This window comes from Podarcis pityusensis (genome assembly GCF_964106645.2).
Source record: "Podarcis pityusensis genome assembly, chromosome: 9".
Classification (NCBI taxonomy): domain Eukaryota; kingdom Metazoa; phylum Chordata; class Lepidosauria; order Squamata; family Lacertidae; genus Podarcis; species Podarcis pityusensis.
The window spans coordinates 71,861,190-71,885,472 of NC_138034.1; the positions used below are offsets into that span (position 1 = coordinate 71,861,190).

General features: G+C 46.8%; 1 protein-coding gene and 1 long non-coding RNA gene across 3 annotated transcripts; one reads left to right on the forward strand and one right to left on the reverse strand.

Annotated features, from left to right (window-relative positions):
- Positions 1–64: 64 nt before the first annotated feature.
- LOC308485482 lies at positions 65–2,941 on the forward strand. Its single transcript, XR_013990555.1, has 2 exons — positions 65–240; positions 982–2,941. It is a non-coding gene; the product is annotated as an uncharacterized lncRNA (long non-coding RNA).
- Positions 2,942–4,293: 1,352 nt separating this feature from the next.
- MAVS (mitochondrial antiviral signaling protein) lies at positions 4,294–23,566 on the reverse strand. 2 transcript variants are annotated; one of them, XM_081020812.1, is made up of 7 exons: positions 23,422–23,566; positions 21,438–21,573; positions 17,977–18,151; positions 16,795–17,027; positions 13,588–14,155; positions 11,550–11,860; positions 4,294–9,462 (listed from the first exon to the last, which is right to left on the reverse strand). In XM_081020812.1, the coding sequence occupies exons 2-7, from the start codon at positions 21,552–21,554 to the stop codon at positions 8,785–8,787; spliced, it is 2,082 nt and encodes a 693-aa protein (XP_080876938.1). In that variant the 5' UTR covers positions 21,555–21,573; positions 23,422–23,566; the 3' UTR covers positions 4,294–8,784. The 2 variants fall into 2 exon arrangements, with proteins under 2 accessions (XP_080876938.1, XP_080876937.1); XM_081020811.1 differs by having other exon boundaries at positions 21,438–21,567; positions 23,422–23,554.
- Positions 23,567–24,283: the final 717 nt, after the last annotated feature.

Below are 24,283 nucleotides of genomic sequence, written 5' to 3' on the forward strand. Positions count from 1 at the left end.
CCTCCTCCCCCCTGCGAAAGCTTGAGGGGTGGGGGAAGAAGCAAACCGCCTACCAATCAGAGCATTCCTTGCGCGGAGCGACGGGCGAAGCTGTCCAATGCGGCTTTGCGAAGGCTTCCAAGGGGTGGGCGCCAAAAAAGAGAGAGATCCAAATCCCTCCAATGAATGGCAAGGGAGAACGAATCCCGCCAATGAAAAGCCGCCGATTCAAGGAGCCAACCCACACGCACGCAAATACAGGTACAACGGGCCTCGAGAGGCGGGACGTGTAACGGGATCGTCGTAGCCAACCGGCTCCTCCGGAAGGGAGAGCGACGCGCCTATCCTCCACTGAGAAAGAAGGGTGGTCGACAAAAGGGCGGAGCTAGCGGACGAATGGCACGTCGGGTAGCCATGGCTACCCAGCAAGGAGAGATTTGGGGCGCGCGGGGTGGGGGTTGGTATGTTCAGATTTCAAGTGAGGAAATTGATGAAAAAGAAAATAAATATCAAAGAGTGTGGGGAAAAAGCACTTGACAGCGTTATCCCAGTAAAACATCCAGCAACGCTAGTTAGCGCATTCAGACGTGCACATGAGGTGGTGGTTTCACGTGTATTAGGGTTACATTTATATCGCACCTTTGATCACCAATGAGCTCAAGGGCGGCATGCCTCCTTACCACTCATCATCACACCAGCCCTGTGAGGTAGGCTATCTTTCCACCTCAGTACCTAATGAAACACTTCCCCCTACCCATATGTACCTCGAGGGGACCTGCCCTAATGTCAAGAGGCAGGGAGTTCCAAAGGGCAGGTGCAGCTACACTGGGAGTGCATTACGTAGCACTTGTAAAAGCACACACTATGCAGATCAAAGAAGCTGAATGGGCTCTTGTGGGGCAGCTTCCTGTGTTCCCAGACCTTTGAGCAAAATTTAGAAGGCGTGATCCCATTCCCTTATAGGAATGTTCTTGCTGATTCAAATCCTCTTTCCTTATTTAGAGAGAGAAAAATAAAAATCTGAAGGCTGATCCCATACCCAGAACTGCAACTTGCTTCTTCCCACGTGTGTTGGTCATGAAAGAAGGGCCTTGTGGCATTCGCCTGTTCAGGGGATTGGTATAAATATTTTGCCAGAAACCATTTCCCGTCTGCCAGCATCTGGATAAATCTCTTCAAAGAACTTGAAGTATTGTGCAAAGGAGGGGAAAAATGAATTGTGGGTGCGCTTTGCAGAATTGTGTAATATAGCTTTTAGAAATATGAATTTACAAAACTATTTAAAAATAAGATAAGGTGGAAGCGATACCTTGTGTAAATTTGCAACATCCAGCTGAAAATAGTAATATGATTATCACATTTATTTTTTTAATTACTAGCTCTGCTCCTGCACTCTTAGTAGTCCAACCCACAGGCAACTGGGACCTAAATCTTTTCCCACTGCTCGTCTTCATTCAAGGAAAACCTTTAGTGGCTTAAATTTCTGCATGTCAGCCTGCACCGTTATACACATATGTCTGCATTATTCAGCTTATATTGGTGCAGGACATTCATTTATTTCATTGGTTTCCTTTACCACAGCCATTTTTATTGCCTGAGGATGCATGTTTGCTCAGAAGGAAATCCCACAGAGTTTCAGCAGGGCTTTTTCACTGCTGTGCTCCTAATGCTGCAATCCTAACATGTGCTTAGATGACAGTACATCCCATTGATTCATATGGGGGATTATATTATATTAATTATATTATATTGGGAAATAGATGAAAATAGACATGAAAAGAGCTTTCCTAAGTTAGGGCTGCCTATGTCTGAGTCTTCCCGGACACATCCACGAATTGGGCTGCAAAATGGCATCCGGGCGGATTTTTGCTAAATGGGCAAAATATCCAAGAAAACCTGGGTGTGTGGCAAGTAGGGTGTTTTGTTTTTTTAAAAAAATGTTTTAAAAATCCAAGAAAAGCCCCAAAAACATATTTTTTTGGGGGGGATGTTCCAGATTTGTCCAGATTTTCACTTTTGGAAATATGGCAACCCTATGTACTAAATATCTTTTCTTGAATTAAGAGAGAGCAAGCAGACATTCTGAAATAGTCTTGAAAATGCTTGTTGCTGCCTCACTGACAGATTTAACTCACCCACCCCTCCCATATTTCATAAATGTCCCTGCATAGATGTGCCCATTAAGCTACTGACCCACTTACATAGATTATTGGGAATCACCACAACATTAGCTGAAACCTTCTGACTTGCTGCTTTTTCTTTTTTCCCTCCCTGACAATGCCGTTCTGTTTCCAAAAGTGCTGGTCTATCGGAGTCAGTATTTGTCTTGGAAGCCTGTTAACTGGGTCATCGTCTGGTTTTGCCGCTGATAAAATTACAAAAGTGGGTCACACAGTAAATAATAATACCAATAATAAATGCAGGAGCAGGCTAAGAAACTGCAGGTTCAACTCACAAAACACACAGAGCTGTAACTAAACAACCAAAAAACAACAACCCCTGCAGCCTGCTGAAATGTAACGTTTGGCTTTGCATTAGAAATCCAAACCATCTTGCAGAGATGCAACTGCCCAGTGTGAAACAGGAACCCTATAAAAAAAGGAAATAGTATCTAGTCTCTGCTTGATGATTTTCATCATTCTCCGACTTCGTACTCAGACATGTAGAATGTTGCTTTAAAATGTATTAAGTTTATTGCTGATTTTTACTTTGTTTTGAATGATTGTTTTTAACTGTTTTCACTGGTAATTTTGTTTTATTCTCTTTGTAAACTGCTTTGAGGTTTTTGTTTTACAATCGAGCAGTATATAAATTTAATGCAATAAATAAATTCACAGCTAGTATCATTGCCCCACTTCCTGAAAAGACAGTCCTGGAGTCTGCCACATTGCTTCTCAATTACACTGGTCCTTAAAAGTTCTACAGAGAATGCATTGCCTGGTAAAATCTCAGATATACAGTGGTGCCTCGCAAGACGAAAAACGCGCAAGACGAAAGAGTTTTCCTTTTTTTAGTCGTTCCGCAAGACGAATTTCCCTATGGGCTTGCTTCGCAAGACGAAACGTCTTGCAAGTTCTTGCGAGTTTGTTTCCTTTTTCTTAAAGCCGTTAATAGCCGCTAAGCCGTTAATAGCCGCTAATAGCCGTGCTTCGCAAGACGAAAAAACCGCAAGACGAAGAGACTCGCGGAACGGATTAATTTCGTCTTGCGAGGCACCGCTGTATACTGAAATAAAAGACGGCTGAGTAAATTGAGGGCAGGACTTTGGTGCCCTGGAGAGTTCCTTGTGTCTCACTAAAGGACTTAAAAATGGAAAGTGTAATGCTGGTGGTCAACAAAAGAGGTTTAAAGACTCTCTCAAGTCAAGGCAAATCTTAAAAAAAAGTAGTATAAACACCAACAACTGGGAAACTCTGGCCTGCGAGCGCTCCAGTTGGAGAACAGCCTTTACCAAAAGTGTCATGGGCTTTGAAGACACTCGAACTCAGGATGATAGGGAGAAACGCGCTAAGAGGAAGGCACGCTTGGCAAACCCTCACTGGGATCAACTCCCATCTGGAAACCTACGTCCCCACTGTGGAAGGACGTGTGGATCCAGAATTGGCCTCCACAGTCACTTACAGACTCACTGTTAAGACCGTGTTCATGGAAGACAATCTTACTCGGCTACGAGTGATCACCAAAGAAGAAGAAAAGCAAAAGCAGAAATGCTGTTAACTGATGTTATCTTTATTGTATAGTTTGAGCCTTTCTGTACACTGCTTAGAGAATAGGGTGTTAAATGGTAGTTACAGGTAGGTAGCCGTGTTGGTCTGCCATAGTCGGAACAAAATAAAAGAATTCCTTCCAGTAGCACCTTAGAGACCAACTTAAGTTTGTTCTGGGTATGAGCTTTCGTGTGCACGCACACTTCTTCAGATAAATGGTATATAATTTGTTGAAATAAATGAATGAACGCTTGTGGGAACAGCAGGAGTGGATTCAGGACTTGGTTCAGGTACTGATCAGATTCCCAAGCTGAGCATCTGTTCAAAGGCATCCTTTTTCTCAGCTCTTAGGATCCGGCCACCTGGCTGAGCCACCATTTTGTAACCAGCTCTGGCTAATGGACCTTAGGGGTCTAGTAAAAAAAAATAAAAAAATTCACAAGATCTCTCAAGGATGAAGTTGTGGCAATACGAATAGGCCTGACCCAATATGAGGCAGCTATTTCCCTAGGTCTTGGCCACGGTAGACTTTTTAGGCTTTGCCCTTGGGTGGGAAGAGCATTGCGCCCGGGACAGGTAAATGGGAGTCAAACATACACTCAAGGAATAATTTCAGAGAAAGAGCTTTATTTCTACCATTCTTACTGGTAGAAGGAGCAAGCGTGATAACTCACAAGCTTAGCACAAGTTCACAGCCATTTGCACAGAGTATTTATTCCCCTCCAGTTCCCTCCCCTTTCTCCTCCTCCTCAGGAGCCCTGCCCCGTGATGAGTTTCCTGAGCATGAACAGAAAGCTCCTGTCTTTGGGACTCTTGGCGCCCTTCCCAGGAAAGGGGGATGAGAAGCCAAGGGGGTTGAGGAGCCTTGCGGTTCAGCGTGTCCAAGATATGTTGCAACTGGATGAGATAACTCAGTTCCCAGGCTTGCTTTATGCTTGGCACTGACAGAGCCTATTCATTAGCCTTTTTGAAGCTCTCTCGTACTGATAAAAGTTACATTTTGCCTGTGCAGCAGCTTCTTGTGAGAAAGCAGAGAAGAGCTGAAGCTGCTGTGGATTTTTAGAAGAGAGAAGGGGAATTTTGGACAGTTTTGAGGCCTGAGGTGATTTTGGGGTGACTTCACAGACAGGATTTGGGTATCCTGTCCCTTCACCACTACGGAAGATTAATTGCATTTTTAAGAAGGCATCTGGTGCAGTCCAAAACCATCAGAAGGGCAGCTCCGTTGACATCATCTGGCCCAGGAATAATTCTGGAAAGACTTCTCATAAAATGCTACCTGCAAAAAGAGTTAGGATGCAGTTGGTCATGACTCTTGCTTACAAGCCTTTTCCTGAGAAAAGCAGAAATCGAACCGGACGGAAAGTTCAGAGAAGAGCACTTCTTTGCAACTACCTCCTCGGGAAGAATTCCAAAAGCATGCAGAGAGAGGGAGACACTTATTTATTTTATTAACAAAAAGTATTAGTAGAACAAAAGACCCCTAAGCAATTTAACAAGGCAGGCTAAAATATTCTTTTAAAACGCCAACAGAAAAGGAATCATTAAAAAGAAGCAACATAAAAAACAAATACAAAATAAAACCAGTGATTAAAAGAAAACACCAATTATACCTACTAAAATGTCAAGCCTGGGTAGGCTTCCTAGAACAAATAGGCTTTTAGCAGGCATTAAAAGCAGTACAGTGAAGGCACCCGCCTAATATCAATGGACAGGGAGTTCCGAAGGCTAGGCTCTGCCACACCGAAGGACTGATTTCTTGCCTGCAAGAAACTAATCTTATGTAGCACTTGTAGAAGTGGCAGTTCTGCACATCTAAGCAGTCAAGCGGGCACATATTCTGCTGCAAGCTAGAATTGAGGCCCTGAATGACAGGGCCATGCCAGCGTCCCATATTTCAGTTTGGTATTGCGAGAGGTATTTTGTTTTTCATTTTGTGCTTCTATGCTGCAAACCGCCCTGTGCTCTTTGGATGAAGGGTGATAAGTTTAATAAATAATAATTGTTAAGTTGTGGGTGAACATATCAGACGACACAGCAATTCTTCAGACAGCTCTTGTTTACTCACAGGCCAGAACTGAACTGAACAGAAGGGTTCAGCCAACCTGCTTATATAGAGCTCAACTACAAAGCAACAGTAACAACTTTCTGTAACTATCCAATCACTGAGCGTCACTTTCAATTCCTTTTTTGCATATGTGGACCTGAGTGAAAACTATCTACAGTATCCCCCTGCTGGCCCAGGGTGAGAACTTCAGTACACAACAATATTAGGACTCCCCTCGACCCCAGAAGGCTTCATAAGATTTCCAGATCAGGATGACCCCTCCCTCTCAAACTGCACCCTTGCTTTCTTCAGTTTGGTAAATACTGAATTTGCCCAATTTGGACATACACATCCTGGGGCCCTGTGCATTTGCTGGTGGTGGTAGTCTGTGTGTGGAATGCATCGGTGCACCAAGATTGGGTCACGAAGCAGCCAAAAAAGGCTTTCGGCTAATTTTTGTTTTTTTTTAATTACCATGAGCAAGTGAAATGAGCAGCATTTAGATGAACAAGTGGGGGGAGGGGGGCAGTAAGAGGAATGGTGGTGTTGGTATCTGGCTGCCTTGGGAGACGACAGAAGAATGCTCCTTTAGCGGTGAAGTCAAACCGCAGGAGAGTTGCAGCGCCTGCGTTTGCTGCCAATATGGGAGAGGCGTGTTTTACTGCAAGCAGGACAGATGAAGGCGTCCGGCTGTGCTGCTTCAGGTGCACCAGGGGGGATGGCAAGGCAGGATTTAAAGAATGGTACAGTCATACCTCATGTTAAGTTTGCTTCATGTTACGTTTTTTCAGGTTGCGTCCCGCGGCGACCCGGAAGTACCGGAAAGGGTTACTTCCAGGTTTCGCCGCTCGCACAAAAGCACTAAATCGCGCTCTGTGCATGTGCACAAGCGCCAAATCACACTGCGCACCTGCACAGATACGGCGCTTCAGGTTGCGGGCTTTTCGTGTTGTGAACGGGCCTCCGGAACGGATCCCATTTGCAACCAGAGGTACCACTGTACAATCTATTTTTTCATAGAAAAGAAAAAGGCAGGCCTGATAAAAAAGAAAGAATAGGCCGTTTCTAGGAAGGGGAAAAGAGTGCAGTTGTGGCAACCATTTTTTAAAAATATTCAAAGTGCTGCTGTTAGCTTATTTTGCCCAATTATGTGCCCAGTGCTCCGCTTTGATCTGTGGAATGGGCACTTTTATGAGTGCCACGGGTTCATTCCACATTTTAAGCCTATTAGTATGGCATCACCTGCCTTCTGTGCCTCCCTGCCTATTAATGCCCGGCAGGTGCCTTCACTGTACACACACACAAATTGTATTATTTGTTACTATTATTGAATGCTTTATACCGTTTTTTACAAACTGCTTTAGAGTAGGGCTGGGCGGTATCTGGTTTCCAACATCGTGATATATCACCAGCTAAAAGTCGTGATACACCGATATACCACAATGTCCGAAATAAGGGTGGAGCTACGTAGAGGCATTGGCTGGCTTCACAGTCTCTCCCACATTGTGATTTTGGGATAGCAAACGTACAGATAGACATCATGATTCGCAAAATATTGCCAGGTCAAAAATTATGAAACCACCAGAAGGCGGAAAATGTGAAAACAACGAGAAGAGGCAGGACTGAAGATTTGGAGATATGCTTCAGAGGTCCAGACTATGGGGAGCCCGGAAAAATTAATAATTACAATTTGGATTACAATTTGGTCTTTTTTAATTTCAGTTTCTTGTTTTTAATTGGATTATGATGCGGATATGTTGATTGGTTGTTTTTATTGGAAAATCAATAAAAATGATTTTTTAAAAAATGAAACCAATAGCGTGGTATGGACTTGAAACCAGGTTTGGATGATACTATCGATGCATCGCCCAGTCCTGCTTCAGAGGATTTTTTAATCAAGCGGTACATAAATATTGCAAGATAAAAAATGCATTATGGCTGCCGCGCTTCTTCTCACTGATTTTGGCTTGCTGCTCTGCAGAGTCAGAGCATAGCTACCCTGGCTAGTGGCCATCAATGGCCCTCTCCCCCTTCATGAATTTGCCAACTACTCTTGTAAGGTAAAGGGTAAAGGGACCCCTGACCATTAGGTCCAGTCGTGGCCAACTCTGCGGTTGTGGCTCTCATCTCGCTTTATTGGCCGAGGGAGCCGGCGTACAGCTTCCGGGTCATGTGGCCAGCATGACTAAGCCGCTTCTGGCGAACCAGAGCAGTGCACAGAAACGCCGTTTACCTTCCCGCCAGAGTGGTACCTATTTATCTACTTGCACTTTGACGTGCTTTCGAACTGCTAGGTTGGCAGGAGCAGGGACCGAGCAACGGGAGCTCACCCCGTCGTGGGGATACGAACCGCTGACCTTCTGATCGGCAAGTCCTAGGCTCTGTGGTTTAACCCACAGCGCCACCCAACTACTCTTGTAAAGCCACCCATATCAGGGGCCACCACTGGGAGTGGGTTACATGTGCTCCATCAAGAGAAGCCCTATTCTCTTAAGAGGTATGCCAGGGCAGAGCAGAGGAAGCGTGCAGGAAGGCAACTGGTGAACGGCGAATAATTGCCGTGAGCATCGCGCGACGCCCGTGGAGGAAGTGGATTCAAACAGAAGCAAAACTCTGCGTGGGAGTGTGTTTGCATAGAATGCAAGGGGAGGGGCTACCTGTCGGGGGCAGAACCATCCCCAAAATTGGGTCACACCTGTTGCTCTGTCTCTTGCCTTTGTACAGTAGGTAACAGAGCCACTCGCAAGGCGGAGATATCTATTCACACACAGACCTTCCCCCATCAATTCTCCATCCAAAGGCATTAGTATTCCAGTTCAAGGAGACATTCCAGACATGAAAGAGCATTCAACAAGGGTGCAGAAGAGGGTCAACAGTCTTTATGGGTCACATAAAGAGGTCCTGGGGGTCGTATTTGGCCTAGGAGTCAACTCTTGATATAGAGGCACTGGGTGAGGAGGGATGACGATCTTAACGCTTGCCCGGGAACGAATCAATCTATTTGGAGGGCCAGGAACTCTCCCTTCTTTCCTCGCCTCCCTCCCCAGATTCCTATTTCTTCTTGTAAAGTGCAAAAGCCACCACTGCCACCACCACGGCACACCCTGCGAGGAGCCACGTATAACTGCGTGAAGTCAGTGGTGCATCGCCTCTCTCGCTGGGGAGGGAATCCCTCGCACTTTCAGAGTGGGGCCTGGCGCTTTTGACCGGCCGCTGCCTGTCGTCCGAGCCGGGCGAGGCACCCGGGGATCGTTCGCCAGGGCTGCCCGGCAAACCAGGGGCTCCTTCAAGATCCACACTAGGGCTCTCCTCCATTTTGAAGGTGAAGGTTCGGATGGAACCATCGCCGTTCTGGTGGTTGCCGCGTGAAAGCTGACGGGAAGCGTCGCGGGCTTCATCCCTGCCCGGAACAGCGACATCGGCTGGACCAGAGCATCTCTCTTCGGTCGAGCTGGGATTGCTGATCATCAAAGGGTCGCTGCCCTCAGAGAAATTGCTGAGGCGAAGCCTATCCGACCTCCCTGAATATGCAGGATTTGTCTCTTTTTCACTCAGCTGCCAATCATGCGATCCCACTGTGTTTACACTCTGTACTGAATGCAGAACGCCCGGTTTGCAGGGTTCGTCGTCGTCGTGATTGGTAGAAAAGACACCGTGATCTCTGGGATGGTGAAAGACTTTGTTCATACTCGGCCTTGAATCTCCACTCACAGCAGAGGGCTGGATCACCTGCAGGAGACAAGACAATAGGTAAGGAAAACCCACCTACACACTTCTTTGCCTGCCTTCCTCCCTCCCTCCAACCCCCCCAATGATTCACCGTTCAGTACTCATCCCACAAGAGTTTTAGGATTCCATAATTCCTGCATTGCAGGGGTTCGGACTAGAGGGCCCCAGCCCAGGTCCCTTGCAACTCTCTGATTCCATGCATTCAGATGCAGGAGCACGGGATTTGTAGCACGTGGCTGGGACAGTCCAGTCAGATTAATAATAAAACAGTGGTACCTCGGGTTAAGAACTTAATTCATTCCGGAGGTCCGTTCATAACCTGAAACTGTTCTTAACCTGAGGTACCACTTTAGCTAATGGGGCCTCCTGCTGCTGCCACTGCACGATTTCTGTTCTCATCCTGAAGCAAAGTTCTTAACCCGAGATACTATTTCTGGGTTAGCAGAGTCTGTAACCTGAAGCATCTGTAACTTGAAGCATCTGTAACCCGAGGTACCACTGTAACAATAATAACAATGTGCAATCCCTGGCTTATTATTATTAGAGAACAACAACCACCAGACTTTTAGAAAACATCTGAAGCCAGCCCTGTTTAGGGAAGCTTTTAATGTTTGATGCATTACTGTATTTTAATATTCTGTTGGAAGCCGCCCAGAGTGGCTGGCGAAGCCCAGCCAGATGGGCGGGGTATAAACAATAAATTATTATTATTATTATTATTATTATTATTATTATTATTATTATTACTATTCAGTGGAAGCATCTGAGATAGCAGGGCCTCTAGAGCAGGGGCAGCCAACGGGATGCCCTCCAGGTATTTTTTTAAGCTGCCACTACTGCAGAACGCAGGGGCCAAACGGCTTGCAGGAGCAGATTACTGTCAACATGTTACTCTGCTGCTAGGAGAGCTGTACTGGTTGCAAATTTGCTAGTGGGCCAGGTTCAAGGCAAATTCACAAACAACCCGGGCCCCAAAGTGCCTTCAGGACTGTCCGATTCCTTATGCCCCACCTACACCAGGGGTAGGCAACCTAAGGCCCGGGGGCCGGATGCGGCCCAATCGCCTTCTCAATCCGGCCTGTGGACAGTCCGGGAATCAGCGTGTTTTCACATGAGTAGAATGTGTCCTTTTGTTTAAAACCCATCTCTGGGTTATTTGTGGGGCATAGGATTCCGTTCATTTTTATTTATTTTTTTCAAAATATAGTCTGGCCCGCCACTTGGTCTGAGGGACGGTGGACCGGCCCATGGCTGAAAAAGGTTGCTGACCCCTGACCTACACCACCGAGCTCCTCTGATGGGGTGTGATGGCCTGGGAGTCTGATTCAGAGGCTGAACCGGAGGAATCCCAGCCTGCACAGGAGTCCCCGCCTCCAGGACAGGGGCTTGAATCTGAAGGGCCCTCACCTGTGCCGGATCCTCAGGAGCAGACACCAGCTGAATCCGCTCTGGCTCCAGAGGTGATCGAGGACCCATTGCCTGTAGGTGCTCCTCTCCCAGCCCTGTCAGGGGAGGCTGAGCTTGCCTCTGGGTCCAGTAACCCTCCAGCCTCTCCTGAGCTGCAGAGGCTCAGGTCAGAGAGGCGGAGGGAACTAAGTTCTCTCAGAAGGAGTGATCACCTTAAGGCCAGGGGAGGCGAGTCACCTGTGGGCAGGGACCACCCTAGGCCTCAGAGGAGATAAAAGCCAGTCCCAGGTTGCGGGAGCAACATCGTTGGTTACCTGTTCCTGCCAGCACCCTGTCCTGCTTTCTGCCAGAGCTCCTGACCACACCCGACTCCCTACCTTGGACCCCGCTTCAGCCTCGGACCACGCCACACGGTAACCCCCCGGGACCAGCACATGGGGTACTTCTGGTAGCTCCCTATGCCCCTGAGGTCTGCTTGGCTTTCCCTAGGGGATCAGGTGCCCAGTGACGGGGACAGGTTGTTGACAGGTGAGCTGTTGTCGGTCAGAGCAGGCTAGGTGCTCAAATGGGGCGATGGGCTCCTCGTTTCCCAATTTCCCCGGCCTTTCCCTTTTCGTTCCCCGTGACCAACTGCAACGCCGCCACAAGCTCCCCACCCCCAGAAGCGTGGACCAGCTTACCTCCTCTGGCGCCACCTTGTAGGCGGCTGTGTCAGTCAAACCCTCACCATGAATGGGAGTTTTAGACGCGTCGCTTGGAGCAGCCGAATGCCAGGGAGGCGAGTTAGGTGGGATCACATCGGTGGAGGAGGAACCGTCGAAGTTGGAAGGCGGAGGTCGACTCTGCCCTAAAGGTGTAGTGCTGGGCGTGGAGTGAGTCTGTCCTCTGTTTGAAGGGCTACTGAGGAGCTGGGAGCTGCCAGAGGAAGGGCTGTCAAGAATATCTGCATTTGAGGGGAGGGCGGCAGCAGCCTTCACAGGAATGCGGGGACCTGCATGGGGAAAACGCATGAAATTATTCATCAGCACATAGGATGGTGCCCATCAGGGTGGATAAAAACCAATGATTTTTTAAAAATAAAAAAATCAGATTTTTTGGGTTTAAATTGGATTTTTAAAATAAAATGCTTTGGGAGGAAAAATCTTTTCTACAGATAGTTTTCTATTTAAATTACAGTATAATAAGGATTTGTTTTAAGTTTTTCATGTGTGCTAAAACTCAGTCTGTTTAAAACAAACAAAAACCACACAAAAACCACCGTTTAACCAAGTCAGTTAATGGATACATATGCTATAATGCTATTGTTTTAGTTAAATGAATTGTTTAAATTGTTATTAAGGAAATGATTATTTTTCTCCTTCCAATAAAGTACAGCAGAAAAGTTGTCCAAATATAAACAGTTAACTTATGAAACCTCACTATAATTTCATAATTATCAGTCTATGTATTTCTAATAGTTAAACCAAATCAGTAATTTTTGATTTAACTGTAAAAACTACTCTGAAAATTTATTATTCCAAAAATGAAACCTTCATCCGGTTGTAAATATTAAGATTATACCAGCAAGAAGAGTCTTTCTGTAAAAAAATAATGATGTAAATCAAATCTCACTGCCTAGTGATCTAAATCAAGTCTTACCGACTAGTGATTTAAATCGATTTGATTGAAATCCAATACACCATGTGCACATGCTATGTTTTATATGCGCAGGAAGAGCAAGTAGCCTCATGGTTTATAGTTTATGATTATAGTCCTCATGGTTGGGAAGACAGGACTGTGTGTGTGGCTGAAATCCTAGAATTGATGCTGAACTAGGTGGTTTCGAACAGTCAAGACAGCAGAGCTTCAGGACTTTAAAACACTGGTGTCCCCCCCCCCCCGACCCCACCCAACAACTAGGGAAAAGAACAGAAAACCATGCAAAAAAGGCTGTGGAAATTGTCCTTAATTAGTGGGACGCGGGTGGTGCTGTGGTCCAAATCCACCCCCATCATCCAGCCCCGACACTGAGGTCCAACGCCAAGGGCTTCTGGCAGTTCCCTCCCTGCGAGAAGCCAAGTTACAGGGAACCAGGCAGAGGGCCTTCTCGGTAGTGGCACCCGCCCTGTGGAACGCCCTCCCACTAGATGTCAAAGAGAACAACAACTACCAGACTTTTAGAAGACATCTGAAGGCAGCCCTCTTTGGGGAAGCTTTTAATGTTTGATGCATTACGGTATTTTAATTTTTTTTGGAAGCTGCCCACAGTGGCTGGGGAAACCCAGCCAGATGGGCGGGGTATAAATTATTTATTTATTTAATTTATTTATTTATTATATTTATTATTATTATTGCTGCAAGGGACTCAAACCTGTTTAATGGTTTCTTTAAATTTTAGGTTTCATTATTGTTTCACAAGATATGGATGTCTTTAAAGACCAGAGCAAATAACATGACCTAGTTTTACAGCTGTGAAGCAGTACAGCAGGTGCTGTTAAGTTATGTTAATTAAGCATGTGGGTATAGTATATAAAGAGCAGCATGTAGCTCTCTCAGTACCCTGGTGGACGGGCCACGCTTATTGATGTATTGTAATTTAGTGTAAAAGGAGTTTTTGCTTTTGTTATTGAAATCTAGCAAAAGTTATTTTGCGTTCCTTGAATGTGTGGTCTCCCCAGCACGCTTTCTGCAGCGCAACTGATCTGCAAAATAACCAACAAAACCGCGCCACGTCCTTACCTCTTCCCGGGCCATTTCCAGGCACGCGGTCTGTTGGGCTCGCTCCAAACCCCACTGGGGCAGAGGGGGAGCGTCCATCTCCTTTCTCCTGGCGCCCCAGGCCTACTCCCTGCTCTGCGTCGAACTGCCTTTGCAGGAGGAGAGGGCTGCCTACGTCCTCTGGACCGTCCAGCACATCCTCGTTGTGATAGCCCCGCAAGGCCTGGATCTTCCGCTCCCTCAGGGATGCCTTGTCTTGACCGCTCGAAGCCAGCGGGGAGCTGCTGTCGGGAGAGGAGTAGTAATCTTCCACTGGCTGGTTCCCAGGCGTTCCGGGATCAGGAGGGGCAGCCAGCCCCGGCAAAACGGCACTGTCAATTGGGTGGTTCCTGTTCCCAAAATAGCCGTTCTTCACGCAAACAGGACGGGGCTGGCGGCCGTCCCACTTCTGCACCGAAGGACCCGCGTCGGGCCTTGAGGATGCTGGTGTGTTGCTTGGCAAAACCTCCCCAGGCGCCTCTCCAAGGCAGCCTCGGCTCAGAATGGCCTGTGCATCCTCAGCAGGAGCAGCTACAACATTGCCTCTGGTCTGAAAAGAACAAATCACAGATTCATGGAATTGTACAGTTAGAAGGGAACCCCAAAGGTCTTCTAGCCCGGCCCCTCGCAATGGGAGGGATCGGTTGGGATACTGCCGGGGATATGGGGGCATTTGGCAGGCCCCCAGCTTGCTCCAGCCACCGGCCGGCAGCCGGATGATCTCCGGTACAGCATCAATCAATCAGCAACTTGAGCCTCAGTAGCCTTCTGAAGCTACCGAGCACGTGAATAAATCTCCACAATGGAAGTGGCGGACAGAGATGTGCGTGAGCGTATTTACAAGCGTTTATTTGCCATAGTTCAGGAACAAAGGATAAAACATGTCTCCTTCCCTTTGTGTCCAGCAAAACTGCAGTAACACAAAAGCTACCATATATTTCGCTCTATTAGACGCACCGGACGATTGGACACACCTAGTTTTTAGGGGAGGAAAACAAGAAATAAGAAAGGAACGCAAAGCATCCTGAGCTAAGAGGGAGCGCTCCTCCATCTTCGCTCACGAGGCTTTGAGGGGCTACCCCTGAAGCCAGGAGAGCAAGCAGGATCGGTGCGCACCAATCCCTCTTGCCCTCCTGGCTTCAGCGAAAGCAAGCCTACTGGCTTTCCTCCGGCAAGAGCCGTGCACTCTTTAAAGGGAGCGCGGCTCCTGGGGGCTTTTCTGGGAGGTGGGGGAAGGGCTCTGTCCCTTCCCCCACCTCCCGCAAAAGCCAGGGATAGCTGCATGACGCCTCCGCAGGGCAGCGGGATGAAGGCTCCCCGCTCCCCTGCGGAGACTTCATCCCGTACAGCTTCCAAGTCATGTGGCCAGCATGAGTAAGGCACTTCTGGTGAACCAGAGCCACGCACAGAAATGCCGTTTACCTTCCCGCCGGAGTGGGTTAAACCACAGAGCCTAGGACTTGCCGATCAGAAGGTCGGCGGTTCGAACCCCCGCAACAGGGTGAGCTCCCGTTGCTCGGTCCCTGCTCCTGCCAACCTAGCAGTTTGAAAGCACGTCAAAGTGCAAGTAGATAAATAGGTACTACTCTGGCAGGAAGGTAAACGGCGTTTCCATGCGCTGCTCTGGTTCATCAGAAGCGACTCAGTCATGCTGGCCACATAACCCGGAAGCTGTATGCCGGCTCCCTCGGCCAATAAAGCAAGATGAGCGCCACAACCCCAGAGTTGGTCATGACTGGACCTAATGGTCAGGGGTCCCTTTACCTTTACCTTTAAAGGACAGTTGTAAAAACTTAAAAACACTAGCAGGGCTGAAGTAACTCCTACAGTGTAGATAAGATGTGAGAAGATAAAATACGCGCGTGGGTTTAATAAAGGATACCATCTGAAGTCACAAGCTTGGAAGAGCAAAAAGATGTACCGTAATTTTCGCTCTATAAGACGCACTTTTCCCTCCTATTTTTACCATTGCACATAAATGGCGAGGAGGTGGAGAGGGTTGGTAGTTTTAAATACCTGGGCATTTACATCTCTGAGGACCTCTCATGGACTGCAAATATTAATATGGTTGTGAGGAAGGTGCAGGGGAGGTTGTATTTCCTGAGAATGCTCAGGGGACTGAATCTATCTCAGCACCTACTTCTGTCCTATTATCACAGTACCATCGAGAGTGTCTTAACCTATAGTATATTATCGTGGTATGGGAGCAGCTCTGAAACGGATAAAAAAGCTTTACAGAGAATAATTAAAATTGCCCAGAATGTTATTGGGCTCCAACTACCAACCCTGGATGAGATCTTCACGTCTCGCACTTTGAAGAAGTCACACAATATCCTGAGAGATCCCACCCATCCTGCTCACAACTTCTTTGAACTGTTGCCTTCGGGCAGAAGATATAGGACAATGAAAACACGAACCACACGCCTTCTGAATAGTTTCTATCCAAGAGCTCTGATTGCACTAAATAATGATCTCAGGGCCAGTTGCAAGAAATAGCAAGCAGGGAGTAGGAAGGAATGAGACAGGTTTTTAGGTTATGTTATGCCTTTAATAGGTTATGTTACATTCTGGAGTATGATATGTTTTTATAGATTATGTCTGAATAGGATGAGAGTGTTGGAGATACGTGCAAATGTGTATGTGAACCCGGTCTTTGGGTGGGTGTTTGATTTTCGTTGTTGTGTATACTGTGTATATACGGACAATGACAATAAATTTATCTTAAATCTAAAAGGAAGGGGAAATGTGTGTGCGTCTTATGGAGCGAATGCAGACTGCACAGCTATCCCAGAAGCCAGAACAGCAAGAGGGATTGCTATGCAGCGATCCCTCTTGCTGTTCTGGCTTCTGAGATTCAGAATTTTTTTTTCTTGTTTTCCTCCTCCAGAAACTAGGTGCGTCTTATGGTCTGGTGCGTCTTATAGAGCAAAAAATACAGTGTATGTTGTTTAAAGTATGATAAGAAAGAATATGTAAAGAAAATAATAAAAATTTATGGGGTGGGGAAGACTGTGGTGGTAGACTCTCCTTCCTTGGAAGTTTTTGAGCAGAGGTTGGATGGCCATTTTCCAGGGATGCTATAGTTGAGATTCCTGCACTGCAGGGGGTTGGACTAGATGCCCTTTGGGTCCCTTCCAACTCTAGGATTCTATGAAAGGCAAGGGAAGAGAAACCAATCTTAGGCTTTACCTCAGGGCTCCGAGGGAGACGTTCAGTTTCTTGAACAGGAGTGCTGTAATCAGGCATGTCTTCAGAGGTTGCATTAGTGGTGAAGTGGGATGGGTCTGAGACGCCTGCGGGCAACGGGGGCTGGACTGGCAGGGGCACGTCAGAAGAGGGTGGGCTGGGCTTCACGGCTGGCACCTGGGAGCTATTCACCACAGCTGGTGAGGCAGCAACTGCCGGCACATTCCTTCGAGGGGCTGGAGGAGGAAGACACACCAGCAGCACAGAGGTTAATTTCTTTTTCCTTTATTTCCAAATAGCGATTACTGAATTTTAATAGCAAACAGGATTTAAAAATAAAATAGAAAGAAAGAAAGAAGAGAAAAGTTGTCACAGTTGCCAACAAGGAATTGCAGCGAAGAAGAAGAAGAAGAAGAAGAAGAAGAAGAAGAGGAGTTTGGATTTGATATCCCGCCTTTCACTCCCCTTCAGGAGTCTCAAAACGGCTAACAATCTCCTTTCCCTTCCTCCCCCACAACACTCTGTGAGGTGAGTGGGGCTGAGAGACTTCAGAGAAGTGTGACTGGCCCAAGGTCACCTAGCAGCTGCATGTGGAAGAGCGGAGACGCGAACCTGGTTCACCAGATTACGAGACTACCGCTCTTAACCACTACACCACACTGGCTCTCAGTGGTACCTCAGGTTAAGAACTTAATTCGTTCCGGAGGTCCATTCTTAACCTGAGGTACCACTTTAGCTAATGGGGCCTCCCACTGCCGCCACACGATTTCTGTTCTCATCCTGAAGCAAAGTTCTTAACCCAAGGTACTATTTCTGGGTTAGCAGAGTCTGTAACCTGAAGCGTCTGTAACCTGAAGCGTCTGTAACCCGAGGTACCACTGTATAAGGTACAGCTATGTGATTTACAGAGTCAATAATAAAACAATCCAAGAGGAAAAGGATATGTGGTCTATTATTACACGGGGTTCTATGGTCTAGACTCTAAATCAAAACAACTGCAATTTTTTTGCCCCCGAAAAAGAAGACCACCAATTTACACATTCATTCATTTGGATTATATACTGCCCTTTTGCAAAGCTGACAATCTCCATTATTGCTCTTAAGAAGCAAAATAATAATAATAATAATAATAATAATAATAATAATAATAATAAATTAAATGCAAAAGGCGGAAGGGCAACTTACAGAGCCGCCAACGGTCGTAAACTTCTCTGATTTCATTCGCCAGCTCGCTTTGGTTCTGGTCCTCAAGAGCGTTGATGAGGAGCACCACCCAGCCCCTCCTCGTCTGGAGGCGCTGAAACAGCTCCCACACCGTCTGGTCGTTCCCTCGCAGTAAGAATTCACTTTTAATTTCTTGCTGCGGGAATGGGGGACATGAAAATGCAAAGCTCAGGAACGAGGGGGTGGGGGGAGAAAGAGAGACAGAACAGCATCACCGAAGCCCTGGGAAGGTTTAAAATTGGGATTCCCATGGCATATTCCAAACATGCCAGCAGGTCCCCAGCTTGGACTACAGCCAGCCATCTCCAGACCAGAGCTCTCAACGTGGAGTTGGATGGATGCATGTGAGAAGGGCCGTTCTGGATCCGGCCAAAGGCCCATACAGCCCAGTATCCTGTTCTCACAGTGGCCAGCCAGATGCCTTTGGAAAGCCCAAACGTCAGAGCCGAGGGCGACAGCAACTGGTATCCAGGAGGCAAATTGTTTCCGACACAGTTGCTATTGCTAGCTTCCTCCTCCATGAATCTGTCTAAGCCTCTTTGAAAGTCGTCCAAGTTGTGGCTGTCGCTACGTCTCAGAAAGCCACAGGAATGGTTTAGACATGCCTGTCCCACGGTTAAGAAAAACCCTCCCACAATGAACTGTCAAATAGCTACGGTAATAATGAGAACCACGGGTTTGCAACGTAATTTGGGTGCCTGCATAAGCAGACACACCTGCTACCTTGCAATACCCAGAGCAACTTTGCAACTGCTTCAAAACAAGTCTGTGCTGCTGAAGGGGGAGCGTGAGCTGAACAGAATGAAAAGGTAATGTATCAATACATCACGCAGGACTGGTCTGAGGGCTAGAGCACGATGGCGCCTTCACCCAGTGGCATATTGCAAGTGGAGGGTGAAACTTCCACCACTCACGAGTTTCTCTGCCCCCAGTGCCCAGCTGTGGGGACAGAGCGCTGCCGTCATGGGTTGCAAGTCCAGGTATGTATTTTAGGGCACTGTTTTGTGAAGTATTCTCTACATTTCCCCCATGCTTTTTGAAACTTGTCTAGTGTGATTTCTAATTGCCTCTGTTAATCTAGCCAGTTCAATATACTCTAACAGTTTATCTTGCCATTTCTTTTTTGTTGGCAGTTCCCCCCCCCCCCCCCCCAGTTTTTAGCAATTAGGATCCTTGCCGCTCCTGTGGCATAGAGGAATATTTTCTGATCTTCTCTTGCTATACCTGTGTCCGTTATCCCTCGTAGAAAAGCTTCTGTATTTTTCATAAAGTTATACTTAAAACATTTTAAAAGTTGAAGAAAAGATTTTGGAAGATAAAAGGGGAAAAAATATTTACTTTCATTATTATCGTTTTGTGTGCGGCTGTGGGTGTCTGCACATATGTGTGTTGTTGTATGCAATGTTTGGGAAGAAATAAGACGGTAAATAACAAATAGCAAACTAAATATCGATGTATGTAATTTTTATTTCTTAATTATATTTAGTAGTAGTATGGCTGTATTGTTTTTTGTAACATAAAATCATTCAATAAAAATTATTTTAAAAAAAGAAGAAAAGCTTCTGTATTTTTCATAAAGTTATACTTAAAACATATTTTTTTTTAAGCTCATCATACACTGTGTTCCACTGTGTTTGGAAGTCCTCCCCGACCGTGAACACAGATGGGGAAGACTTCCTGTCCTACCTGCTCTGGAGCATCCTTCCCGTGTGTGACCAGGTAGATGGGCGTGACTCTAGCAGACCCTATAAAGCTAGGCCTCAGACATTCCACCTTGTGGCTTCCATTCTCTGTAAGGATGAGTATGCAACCATCTCCCCCTCTTGCTCTTTTGGCCCTTTGGCTCTTGCAACTGCTCTTTTGCCATCTTCCTTCTGCTGGCTCTTAGCCAGCAGCACATGGCTCATCCTTACAGAGGATGGAAGCCACAAGGTGGAATGCCTGAGGCCTAGCTCAGACTTCTTTTCTCTACACATGTACCTGTAACTACAAGATAAAGGCTGCCTTCAGGACAATACTGTGAACTGAATGTAAGTAAACTTCACCATTCCTTTTAAAAGAAGACTGTCGTGTCATTATTGTTTTTAAGAGGGAACTATCCAATCTGGACAAGCCAGACTGGATTGCTCAACTCAAATGATTCTAAGGAATCACTCAATCAACTTGTTTCCAGCAATGTGCAAAGGGAATGTGCTCTGCTACTAGCTCACAAGCATAAGTGAGGAAGGATATAGCTCGGCTTCTAATACCATCCTTCCAGACATTCTTATCAAAAAGCTGATGGAACTAGACCTTTCTTCTACCATGTGTGACTGGATTAAAGACTTTCTGAGGGATCAGACACAAACAGTGAGGATTGGGCCTGTTACATCTATCTCCCTGAAGCTCAGCACCGGCACCCCACAGGGATGTGTGCTGAGTCCCTACCTGTACTCATTGTATACATATGACTGTATCTCATCTGATCCATCTACTGCAATTATTAAGTTTGCAGATGATACTACCATAATGGGTCTAATTACAGGTGGAGATGAATCAGCGTACAGAGAGGAGGTTCAAAAAGTATCTACATGGTGCCTAGAGAATAAATTGCACCTAAATATTAGCAAGACAAATGAGATGGTGTTGGACTTGCAGAGGAAGACAGGGGAACTAGCCCCATTGTATATTGGTGGGGGGGTTGTGTGGAGAATCTCTCTTCCTTTAAATTCCTGGGAGTTTACCTTAGTGAAGACCTCACTTGGAAAAACAATATAACTCAGGCGGTTAGGAAGGCCCAACATAGACTCCATTTCCTCAGGGTCTTGCGAAAGAACAATGTTAAACAACAATTGATGACCTCCTTCTACCAGTCCACAACAGAAAGTGTCCTCTCATATTGTATCACAGTGTGGTACGTTGGCTTGACAGCCACGGACAGAAAGTCTCTATAGAGGGTGGTGAACAAGCACATGATATCATGGGCTGTCCCCTGAGCCCGCTAGATGACATCGCAAGGAATCGATGTCTTAGGAGAGCGAGAAAAATTCTCAGGGACAATTCACACCCCGGCCGGCACCTTTTTAATCTTCTACCCTTGGGCAGGAGATATAGAAGGAGAATCAGTCATACCAACAGGCTAAAAACAGTTTCTGTCCGTGAGCTGTTAGGCTGCTGAACAGAAAATAATATAGTGCAACTGACTTTCAGGGTTGGTGTGTTGTACGACAAGCACACAGAGTGCAATGAGATTGAGTGTTGGTGAGGCGGGGAGGCTCAGTTCATTTCATTGTACTGTGTTGTTGTCTTATTATTAGATATTTAATCAATATATCCTCTCCTATTATCCACAACATTCCCACAGCCTAAAGACACTACCCTGGGCAGCTCCCCAATCCAAACTCTGGCACCAACAAGAGCAGGGAAATCAGGGGGAAAGTTACCTTGTCTATTTCAGTGAGGCAGCTGAGATAGTCGAGCATCTGAAGGACACGGATGCATCGGAAGTTGCACTGGTGGGCCTTGATGTATTCCTTCACTTTCTCCTCAGCTAACCCCATGTTCAGTCAGCACCTAGAACTAGGAGAATCAGAGGTAGAACTGTAGAGTTGGGAAAGGCCACAGTACGATATGATAATGATACGATAATCTTTATTGTCATTGTCCCATACAGAACAACGAAATTGAAAAAAATCTACATCAGACATTCAAAAACCAACATGCCTGCTATCCCAGCCTGGTTAACCCCCTAAAAACTCTGATACCCTATAATTAAATACAATATACTCCCATAGAGACTGCCTTAAAAGGTAAAGGGACCCCTGACCATTAGATCCAGTCGTGGCCGACTCTGGGGTTGCGGCGCTCATCTCGCTTTATTGGCCGAGGGAGCCGGCATACAGCTTCCGGGTCATGTGGCCAGCATGACTAAGCCGCTTCTGGCGAACCAGAGCAGCGCACGGAAACGCCGTTTACCTTCCCGCCAGAGCGGTACCTATTTATCTACTTGCACTTTGACGTGCTTTTGAACTGCTTAGAGATACTGCTTTGAGACTACCTTACACTGCGTTTGAAACCAAAATCGCATCTGGATATAAACTGTTTCTCAGGCAGCTAGTCCTAGTCTTTATAACCCTGTACCTTCTTCCAGAAGGCAGAAGCTGAAAGAGATCATTTCCGGGGTGTCATCTAGTCCAACCCCCCACTTTGTCCAATGTGGGACTCAAATCCAGAACTCTGGGATTTAGAGTCTCGTGCTCCACCAACTGAGCTATCTTTGAAAGAAGCTGCTCATATGTAACAAAGGGGCTCCGGATTGCAGTGGGAGATGGGCAGGGCTGTCCAAAAGGGAGTGTTAGAAACTCAGATATATAAGCTAGGCGCCAAATGGCTCCTTAAACCAAGGTTGCAGTCGCCAAAACGGAATGTCTAGTCGCCATTTTCAGACAAGACGGATCTCAAGTCTTCTTTTTAAAAATGATGGACCGGTTGTGTTAAACATCTGGCTAGTTCAAATGACAACCTTGAGCTAAGTTATGAATTTTGATCTTCACTCCTGTGGCAAGTTCTGGGACCTCTGGAACTTCTCACCACTCCGAGACTGGGTGGAGCAGGGGCATGTAAGAGTTTATTTGCAATGCTAGAAAAGAAATCATCCGGAAAGCTTCACAAATTCTGCCCTCACCTCCAGGAAGTGGAAGAAAAGAGAAATGCAATTCCCAGCAGTTTGGGGGTTTGTTTGTTTTTTAATGAACAGTTAGTTAGACCCAAAATAAGTACACTACAAGCAGACAGATAAAATCAGGGTTTTCTTATGCACTGACTTCAATTTGAGACACCCAGATGGAGCCTGTGCCCGTTGCTGGCATTCTGGTTAGAACATCCCAGTTATGATACTGGGAATAACTGCTTTCTGCACGCGCAATCGGGAATCCCTTTCTGCCCATCTCTCAGCAAGCAATATATACAGCTGATGCATTATTCAAGATAGGTAAAGGCACATCCCCGATGCTACCTTACCTGCGCAGCCCAAACTTATGAATGTCTACTCAGAAGTTGAATGCGCGAGGACAGGAGGGGTTAATGACCCGCGGTCGCCGGAACAGGCCTCTTATCTATGCCCACGCCCCCCGTCCCGCTGGAAATCCCCGCTGGAAATTCCCGATGACGAAAAACGCAAACAGCCTCCTTGCATCACCCCCACTGCAGCGCACTGCATAGCCACAGCGGAAAGTGGCGATGCATGACGGGGCAGGAAACCCCCGCTCTCTTGTCTTAGGCCCTGCCCGGCAAAGTGAGCCCGGAAGAGGGGAAAGTGGGAGTTTCTATATGGCGGGGCCAAAAAAATAAAAATAAATCCGAAAACTCTCCAAGTCGAGGAAAGAGTTGCATGCAGAGGAAGGCGGCTCGGCAAGCCTCTTTTCTTACCTGGTCTCCACACGCTTCCAGAGGAAGAATCCGGATTCAGAAGAAAGGAAGTGCAGGCGGTGGGAAGTAACCAGCAGGCGACTCAGCAAGAACAGCTGCCTTAGGCCGGCCCTCAGTGGCGCGCGCAGATTCCCGGGGATCGTTCTAAGCCCGCCCCGCGCCTGCCTCCGATTGGTCGCTCGGCTTCCTCTCTGCGCTGCTTGTCAAATCCATTTGGAATGTTTTTGTTTAGTTGTTCAGTCGTGTCCGACTCTTTGTGACCCCCTGGACCAGAGCACGCCAGGCACTCCTGTCTTCCACTGCCTCCCGCAGTTTGGTCAAACTCATGCTGGTACCTTCGAGAACACTGTCCAACCATCTCGTCCTCCGTCGTCCCCTTCTCCTTGTGCCCTCCATCTTTCCCAACATCAGGGTCTTTTCCAGGGAGTCTTCTCTTCTCATGAGGTGGCCAAAGTACTGGAGCCTCAGCTTCAGGATCTGTCCTTCCAGTGAGCACTCAGGGCTGATTTCCTTCAGAATGGATGCGTTTGATCTTCTTGCAGTCCATGGGACTCTCAAGAGTCTCCTCCAGCTCCATAATTCAAAGGCATCAATTCTTCGGCAATCAGCCTTCTTTATGGTCCAGCTCTCACTTCCATACATCACTACTGGGAAAACCATAGATTTAACTATACGGACCTTTGCTGGCAAGGTGATGTCTCTGCTTTTTAAGATGCTGTCTAGGTTTGTCATTGCTTTTCTCCCAAGAAGCAGGCGTCTTTTAATTTTGTGGCTGCTGTCACCATCTGCAGTGATCATGGAGCCCAAGAAAGTAAAATCTCTCACTGCCTCCATTTCTCCCACTTCTATTTGCCAGGAGGTG